This window comes from Helianthus annuus, chromosome 17 (genome assembly GCF_002127325.2).
Source record: "Helianthus annuus cultivar XRQ/B chromosome 17, HanXRQr2.0-SUNRISE, whole genome shotgun sequence".
Classification (NCBI taxonomy): domain Eukaryota; kingdom Viridiplantae; phylum Streptophyta; class Magnoliopsida; order Asterales; family Asteraceae; genus Helianthus; species Helianthus annuus.
In genome coordinates this window covers 81,923,496-81,933,440 of record NC_035449.2, presented here as the reverse complement: position 1 = coordinate 81,933,440, position 9,945 = coordinate 81,923,496, and the positions used below count along the sequence as shown (strand labels likewise).

The 9,945-nt window shown below is 37.7% G+C and overlaps 1 protein-coding gene across 1 annotated transcript; it reads right to left on the bottom strand.

Moving 5' to 3' along the window:
- Positions 1-8,777: 8,777 nt before the first annotated feature.
- Positions 8,778-9,441, bottom strand: LOC118489196. Its single transcript, XM_035986882.1, has one exon. It carries the CDS (start codon positions 9,369-9,371, stop codon positions 9,015-9,017), a length of 357 nt encoding a protein of 118 aa, XP_035842775.1. The 5' UTR covers positions 9,372-9,441; the 3' UTR covers positions 8,778-9,014.
- Positions 9,442-9,945: the final 504 nt, after the last annotated feature.

Genomic DNA, 9,945 nt, shown 5'->3' with positions numbered 1-9,945 from the left:
GGACTACAGGCTCCTCTAGGGCCTGGTCTAAGTGAATGAACTCGATATCCTGGTTAGGATTAAAACCAGGGGGAAAGACAGGATCAAAATCATCGTCAACCTCGTGATCAAACTCAAAGTCGTGTGCGGGAGCAGGTGCAGCTGATAACGCCATGTCAGGGTCGGCGTCGGAAGAGTGATGATGCACTCCCTGAGCGTGTAAGGACGCAGATGCCACAGACTCAAAGGAATCTGGGACAGGTGAATCAGCTGGAAGCTCCTCTACAGGGGCCTCAGCGATGGGAAGAATGATGTCAGCAATAATAGGGGCCCCGGCCTCATGGTCAGCCTCAGGTCGGTCCTCCTCAAACAGATCGACATCGTCGTCAGAAACGACATCGAGGGGCATATCTACAACTGGATAAGTAGCAAGCGGTATAGGAGCAGGGATCACCGCAAGTGGTAAGTCCCCGACAGGAAGGCCATCAGCAGGCTCAGCTCCGACGTCAGGCAGCGCAAAGGGCTGGAAGTCGTCGTCATCGGTACTGGTGGTGTCGGAAGTGTAGACCTCTCGCTCTGACGAAACTCTGTCATCTGATACGATCGCCATAGGATCTAAAGTGTCTGAAACTCCCGTGTCTGAGGATGATGGCATGATGTCTGTAACACAACCACACATGTGCACAAATAATCAACATATAATCAAATAAACATGTTAGTCACCAATAAGCAAATAAGTAATTCTCCTAGTCTCACTAGACTATCCTCCCAGCCTCTCAGACTGAACCTCCTAGTCTCCCAGACTACTCCCTGTCCTCTAAGACCAAACCTCCCCAATCTCTAAGATTGGCCCCTCAGTCTTTATGACTGAACCTCCCCAGCCTTTAAGGCTGTACCTCCCCAGCCTCTAAGGCTGAACTCCCTCAGTCGTCAAGACTGAACCATAAATTTTGAAAAAGTGCTCATACTTCTTGTTCTTAAAAAATGTTTTGTATCCTGGATCTAGACGTATAATGTATGCAATGTAAAATGTTTTCGTGGGAGCCCTAGTGATCATAGTCTAGACTCAAGAAATAATCCTAGTTCGCTATGATCTATGCTCTGATACCAAGCTGTCACACCCTGGCTTTGCGGAAGCGTGGGTTTATTTGGTGTGACTTCTTAATACCTTAGCATAATCACAACAATGCTATATGAAAATAAAACCATGATGTCCATCCATTAATTCAAGTTTTAAAAATAAAATACAACTTTGTTTTCAAAAGTCGACACATGCAACAGATTACAACATGACATGATAAAAAAAATATTGTTCATACGACACAACCAAAAGACATGAATAAAACACAGTTTAAGACTTGTGACTCATCTAGGCAAAAGTCACAATCCCTAAACTCAGATGACATCATTTTTCCTACCCAGCTTGATGACATAGCATACCTTGCCAGATCCCTAATTTCCTGAAATACATGTAATTTGAAAAATCAACAAAAAGTTGAGCGAGTTCATGTAAAAGTGAGTATGAGTAAACCTTTAAGGTATGTATAAAAGTCCCTGGTATGTAGCAATAAGCAAAAAGAGATCACCAATGGGTTGCAAAGCCACTGGTATGTGTGAGAAAGTGCAGGGAAACTCAAACCTAGCAAATTTGTACCGGGCTTCCGCTGTAAGACACAGTCACCTCTATGGGCCTCCCCGGCCTCACGGGTGTGGGCTCGCTACACCCAAATAGATCTATCACTCTTGTGTCCCTCGGTCCCGACAAAGAGGATTAATGGCCTCGAGTGTTGTACCCACCCCTCACATGATCTAGTAGTATAAACTTCCCTACGCTAACCATACCATGTAATAAATGTTTGTAATAATTGTCGCATGTATTTCACCCCCGAAGTATAAAACTGCAAACAGTAAAGAGAAAAGGGGGACATGAACTCACAGAAGTGCGTCTCGTGAAATAGTCGATCCCAAATCAACCTGTTGCGTGACGACCACGTACTAATTCCTATTAGACGGACGGCGGTGCCTTGGCTTAAGGTTTAACGTTTTTGGGAAATAGTTAGACAACTATTTCGTATTTACACTTCTTAATTATTTTATAAGTATATTCTTTCCCAATGAAGGGGGTAGTAATACATGTGTGCTTTATAATTCTGAAAATATATTTTTTTTAAGTCTCACTTGAAAAATATATTTTAATTACTTTGTCTAAAGTGTTTTAGTTTCCAAATTATATATATTTTTCCCAAAAATATTATATTTTATTTCATAAGTTTTTCCAAAATAATATTTTCACAAAAATGTACAAATAGGAGTATTTTTCTGAAAAATACATAAGTTACATTTTTAAAGTTCGCGTTGTATTACGATACCTGTATAACTTAAATATTTACTTTGTGATTTCACGGTGTTTTCATATTACTTTGGAGTCGTGATTTCACGGTGTTTTCATGTTATATTATTTTCACCCTAAAAATAATATATATCTAGTTCACAAAATAATCACATAATCACATAAGCGTCTTATTATAAAATATATATATATTCTGAATATATATTTAACAAGTTTTATTTACGAAAATCCACCTCCGATACTTGGTAATTTTTGTAGTAAAAATCACGGCGAAGTTTATTTTGAAAACCAAGTTAAAAATATATTTGTAAATATTTGTTAGAAAAAAAATATTTCTAAGTGTTATATTTCTGGAAAAATTCCGCCAGAGTTTCCTCTGTAAATGGAGGTGTCCATGCTTTTAGCATATCATTTTCTTTTCAAAAACCAATCAACAATATATATATAATATTTATTCACTAACCTTGACAAAATAAGACTAAATCATGAATTCATGAACTTGAAGGTTTTGTAAAAATATGTAGTAAATTACTAATATGTTTAGTAGGTCTTGTTATCTTTAAAAATAAGTTTAGTTTCTTGAAAACTTTATTTTTAAAGAATTTGAAGTTTAACAACTTCTAGTCAAGCTTTGCAAAAATATTTCCTTGTTAATTTTCTTGTTACATAAGTGTTCATCTACTTGTTTATTTACCAAAAATGTTTCTAGTTCATAAAATATCCGGGTTTTAACAACACTAGTATCTTCCGCTTGGTTCTTCCGAAAAACCTCTTGTAGATCTTTAGATCCACAAGTTTACAACTTCATTTTACAAGAAAACTTCTGTTTATTCAAGTTCAAGGCTTATGAATGGATGGATCCATCATCTTTCAACTTTCTAACTTTTTCATCCTACTAGTTTATGTGCTTAAACATGAACTAGTATGTCTAGATGATGATCCATCTTGTTTCTACTAACAAACAACACTAAACAATCACAACTACACAAGATTTACATGATTTACACACATAACTTCTCTTTATCCACCCTTTATCACTTGATGTTTAAGACTTGTTCATGTTCTTTAGTGTTTCTTAATTTTTCACCATTAAATCATCTATTAACCACCAAAAACAAGATCAAGATGATGATTAGAAGCACTTACTACTAGCACAAGGCTAGGGAAGAAACAAGGCTTAAAAGCGGTGGATAAAAGGAAACTAGAGTGGTTCTTGAACTTCCGAGTGCACCGAGCCTACTTGTATGATCCCTTGCACCTTTGAGTATGTGAGAAATAGCTAGAATGGAACTTGATGGTGGAGATATGGGGGTGGTGGTGTTCGGCCGTAGGTAATGAGGGAGGGAAGGAGAGAGTTTTGTGTTGATGGTGAGTTGATGAAATGAAGATGTTAGCTTATGGTTGTATTTATAAACCATGTTTTCTTATTATCCATCATACATAATGTTTCTAAACCCAACAACATGTTCAATTAAAATAATCAAAGAAACAAGGGTGTGTCCCACCCTTGGGGACCGTCGACATGAGGGGGGGGGGTATAGGGCTGGGTGGTGATGATATAGTTAGGATTTAGTTAGAATTGAAGTGCTTAGTTAGTATATTAGTGTGTGTGTGTTATAATATAAGGTGTGTTAGGGTGTTCGGGGACCCTAACCAGCTCAGAAAAGTAGAAACAATGTTTTTGGCAATATTTTTATGTTCCGGGTAAAGTCCGGTTGTTCGGTTGGATGTTGATCCGTTAAAGTGCTAAATAAAGCTTTAAAGTGTCTTTTATATTGTTTTTAGTAACACATTAAACTTCCAACACTTTGGAAAGTGTCTAGTATTGTTTTTCCAAGTTTTCACACTTTACTAATATTGTTAAATACTGAATTTTTGTATGTCGTGCAGAATTTTGTAAGTAAAGTATGTTTTAGGCACTTCCGGTCACTATAACTATCACCTAGTGACGCAGTTTTATGATCCTCATCTCCCTACACTCCCTACTAGTGCAGTAATCTATTCCCGGCTCATACTGGTCTCAGAAACAATGTCTGTCTAGAGCTGGCAATGTCAGCATGTTTACTGGGTTATCCGCTCACTGTGTTAACTGTGCTTTTGTGCATCAAGTTTGTCACTATTGTTTGTGTATAATAAATGAAGTGACAGTAATAAAGTATGATGCATGAGTATGTATGTATCAGAAAACAGAAAGCAGTTTATTCATAATTGTAATCAAGCACAGTAATTAAGCACTAATTAAACATTAATTAATTTGTACGGATACCTGGATTTGTGAGGGTTGTCACATTGTTAAAGCCCATATTATTTGTATTGTCCTAGCCTTAGTCGTTATACATCAATGGAAGCTATACCAGTTAGATGTCAACAATGCCTTTTTACATGGCTATCTTAACAAACGTGTGTTTATGGAGCAACCTCCCGGCTTTATTGATCCCTAGTTTTCCAATCATGTGTGCAAACTTAAAAAAGCCATCTTTGGTTTGAAACAAGCCCCCAGGGCATGGTTCCATCGCCTAAGTACATTTCTTACAAACAATTATTTCTTGTGTAGTCTTGTCGACCCATCCTCATTCATCTTCAAAAAAGAGTCTTGTGTTATGTACCTTCTTGTTTATGTTGATGATCTCATTCTAATGGAAACCAACCTAATGCTCTCACTTCCTTTATTGATAGCCTACACATAGAATTTGCCATAAAAGATCTGGGAGAACTCAACTACTTCCTTGGACTGGAGGTTACCTACACACCAAATGGAATTTTTTTGAATCAATCTAAATACACTTTAGATATTTTAACCTGTGCAAAGATGTTGGATGCAAAACTAGCTCCAACACCTTTAAGCACAAATGTTTCCTTTCTCTCTACAGGTGAATTATTTTCAGATCCTACGCATTATCGTTCTCTTGTTGGTGCTCTCTAGTACATGACGATCACCAGGCCTGACATCTCGTATGCTGTAAATCAAGTCAGTCAATTTTTGCATGCTCCAACTGTTACACACTATCAGGAAGTCAAACGGATTCTTCCCTACATTAAAGGTACCCTTGTATTTGGTCTCCACTACAGTCGTCCCACTCATACATCTCTCCTTGGTTACTCTGATGCTGACTGGGCTAGATGTTTGGAAACTCGTCACTCCACCTATGGTTATTCTATCTTCTTAGGAGGTAATCTGATCTCTTGGAGCGCTAAAACACAACCCACGGTTGCTCGCTCAAGTTGTGAATCTGAATATAGAGCAATGGTCAATACTGCTGCAGAGATTGTTTGGATAACACATCTATTACAAGAACTTCATGTGTTACCTCAGGATCGTCCAACTATCTTATGTGACAATCAAAGTGCTCTTTTCCTTACACAAAACCCCATATCTCATAAACGAGCTAAACACATTAATCTTGACTATCACTTTTTTACGAGAACTTGTTTCCTCGGGGAAGTTGGCTACCCAATTTGTTCCAACCAAGCTTCAAGTGGCTGATATATTTACCAAGAGTCTTCCAAGTCCTCAGTTCGTCAACTTTCGTCAATTGCTTTGCATTGGTCTGCTACCGTTTTCGCTTGAGGGGGGATGTTAGATGACAGTCTTTATATATATTGTAGTCATTTATATATTCTCCATTCTTTAAGGTTCTTATTGTAAATTATGTATGTATAAATTATACTCCCCTCTTCAATAGTAATCATTTGATTTCCTCAGATTATTAGGATGAGTTCCTTTGTAATTGTTATCAAGCGTCAACATTTAACCTTGCTCGCATATGGAAACAACTTAAATCTTACAAAACCATGAAAAGTGGCACGAAGAGGATGACTTAGCATGGGTTTTGTTAAATACAACAACAAGAAAGATAATGAGATATGGAGATGAAAAAAGAGACATATTGTGTTCCAATCCGAAGATGAAGTGATGGTTAAATTTCTACCTCAATCGTCCAAGTATTAGAGGAAGGTACATAATGGATTGATTTAAAGGTATAAATGTATGCTCTGCTCCTAATAATCAGACGTTGGAGGGGTTTTGTATTGACCTCAACCATCGTCCTAGTTTAAGATACATTTGATTTTTAAAGTAAGTTTTCTTAAACCTTATCATGAGGACTTGGAAGACCCTGATAAAGGGTGTTAAAAGTAGATGATATGGAGAACTAATGTGCTAAGCTATAAGAAATCCACACTTAACCAAATGGAGGAACTATATTGTTAATGAACCGAGCTAGGAAGTCAAAGACACGTTCTGACACTTCAAGGACGAGATCATGAGATATCATGAGGACTAAGGTGTTGTTTGTTTTTTAAGAGGTAAAATGTTTGCAGTCTGCAGACCACATCTGAAGACATCTGTGGAAGAAGAGGTTGCCCAACCCTCTGCAATCTACGAGAAGAAGTCTGTTTGTTTTTTAACGTATGTAGACTTCTAAAATAAACTGGTACAGGTGTACGGACGACGGTGGTGGTTGGTGGTGCTGGACAGTGGTGGTGGACGGTGGTGGACGTGGATGGTGGGTGGTGGGTGGTGGTGGTAATGGTGGTGGTGATGATGGACGGTGGTGGGTGGTGAATAGTGGTGGGTGGTGGACGGTGGACGGTGGACGGTGGTGGTGGGTGGTGGTGGTGTTTAACCCTCTGCAGACCTTAGAAGATCTTAGAAGTGTCTAGACCAATTTTGCACCAAGAAGAGCTTGTGTAGACGTTTTTTAGTAATTTTTTTTTCCGAAAAACAAACAGTCTGGAGATGGCATTGTCCGCGCATGGTCTGCACGACGAAGATAGAAGAGTATGTGAAGATCTTTTTTAAAAAAGTAAACACCACCTAAATGACGAGAACATCACTAGCTACCTTGACTAGGTGAGGGTGAATGTAACGTCTAGGGATGTCTAAATCACTCACCATTTAGTCAGAAAATGCCGGTTCGATTTTTAGCTCGGTTGTAAACAAGCCAAGTACGAGCAAATCTCCGCTCGGCTCCGATCAGCTTAAGTTATTTTTTAATTTAAAATTCTTATATATACACAAATAGAAACTATATTTATAATTTTATATATATCACTATATTGTATTTTGGCCCCCTATATAAAAATATACAGTTATAGTCATACATTAACCTAATCTACCCAATCAAAAAATTAACACTAAATCAAAGGTAAAACCCTAAGCCATCAAGCGATAGTAGTTGACTTGAACAGTTTGCACATTGCCTCATCGGCCAGTGGCGGACTTACAATGTTAGTAGAGGTAGGACGGGCTACCACTCAACCCCGTCTTCGTAGTCTAAAAATATCCCTTAACTCCGTTTCCGTAGTGTAAAAATACCTCGCAACTTCGTCTCCGTTAGACAAAGGATACCCCTGGTCTAAAAAATAAAAAATTAGGATGCCCCTAAATTTTTGGGCTAGTTCTGCCGCTGTCATCGGCCACTGCTCGACCTCATCATCGGCCACAACGTATTCACTCATTAAAAATACTATGCAAATTATAACCGAATGACACACTAGATAATAAGATTGACCAAATCGCCCGCTCGAAAATTTAATGCTTGGAAGATGTTAGTTCGATTTCCGACTTGATTGTAAATGAACCAAGCAAGTTCAGAGGTCTACTCGGTTTAGCTCAGTTCCTGAAGAATAATCAATACTATGTCGAGATTTTGAAGGCTTCCACATTATTCATGAAGACTAATCAAGACTAGTCGACTTGGAAGCTCCTAGAAGCCTTGTAAATGCTTGAAGATCTAGATACATATACGTGATCTAGTCCTATTTGTTGGAAAAGAGGCTACTAGTATAAATAGACGTGACCTAACAGCAACAAATCATCTCACAACAAATGTTTTAAAGCAATCTCTATAAATTATTATTCTATAAAAAAATAAGTGTTTCTTATTCAAATAGAGTAAATTACGATTTTGGCTCATTTGGTGATATTACTTTTACCCTTTTGGCCCAAAAAAGAAGTTTTTAACATCTGAGTCCTCAACGTCTTTTTTTTTTCTAACTCTTTTGACCCCTAACACTAACCTCATCCATTAAATGTTAGGAGCCAAAAGGGTTAAAAAAAAGACGTTAGGGGCCAAAAGGGTTAGAAAAAAAGACGTTAAGAGCTCAGATGTTAAAAAAAAAAAAATTCAACTAAAAGGGTAAAAGTGATATGACCACATGGGTCAAAATCATAATTTACTCTTCAAATAATCTTTGTGTTTCTAATTACTCACGTGAGTGGGTTCAATGGTCGAAGTAAGACTCAATTGCCAAAAGTTCTTGAGATGAGTCACTAACATTGAACTTTTATATTTTTCAGAAAACACTAGCTCTAATCTTTAGAAAAGCCTTTCCTTCGAAATTCTTAAATGTAAGTAGTAACAATAATTTATAATATGATATTTTTACTGAAGCCAAGAGTCACATAAATAGTTTTACAATTGTACAAAACCAGGTAAACATACAATTCAACCGTAAAATACTAACATTTCATATATATTAGTCAAATTACTAACTTTTACACCTTTCTAAAATCCAACACTTCGCACTTGCGTGTATATATACTAAATTAGAAAAAAACAAGATGGTAAAAAAAAACCATTATCATATATGTTCAAATGGTATATTTGATGTTATAAATTTCATGGGACTTGAATAACTATATCCTAGAAAAAAAGATACAATAACAACTTAAGCATTAATCCTATTTGCCATCCCTTTTGCGCGTAACCTTAATGTAGCAATAAAGAGTTGCAAAAGCTGCCGTAACAAGACCACCAATGATCACACCACCGCCAGCGACAGATTTATCCGAGTGATGATGGTTTTCCGTATGAACCTCGTGGCCGCCACTCTTATCGTTCTCCTCCTCCCCCTTAGACGACGGCTCTGGAGCCAAAGAAGATGATGCATATCCAGCAGCAGATGATAAAGGTGGATTGGAAACATAAGACACCGTTTCTGTTTTACCATTAAAGTGAATGAATCTTGCGGTGGTTTGTCGGATAAACAAGATTCCGGCGAACAAAAAGCACCAAAATAGAATTTTGATGGTACCCATGAGAGTTTGTAAGATCAGAACTGGAAATTGTAGTGTTTCACTTTTTATGATAAAGAGGGTTTGGAAGGTATAAATAGAGAAAATGAGTGGGTGTAGGGTTTGGTGATAATGAAGTTATGTTTATAAAATATTATGCTAATATTATATTGTCCATATGTTTTTTTCAATCACGCGTTTGAACCAAAATTTTACAAATAATAGAGGTTCATTTGTCCATTACCCCAGCTCTGCTCAGTTGGTTGGTTGGCCGGTTGTCTCTTTAGAGGCGCCGGTTCGATCCTCGATTGGTGCTGGGTATTAGACATCTCGGTGAGGGCTTGGCCCGGGGTTTTACCCGGGTTCGAGTTCGGGGGGTGGGGGGTGGTTTTACCTATTGCACGGGTTTTCCGCGCATTAGAGGTGTGCTACGCTGTCTAGCGGTGGTCGAGTAGTCGACTTTTGGACATAGCTCCGAAAGGGTGGGTTTACACGTGGAAAGCAGTTAGCCATTCAAAAAAAAAAAAAAAATAGAGGTTCATTTACGTTGTTATGATGTCGACTTAAAAATCGATTGAAAAAAATGATAATATTAGAT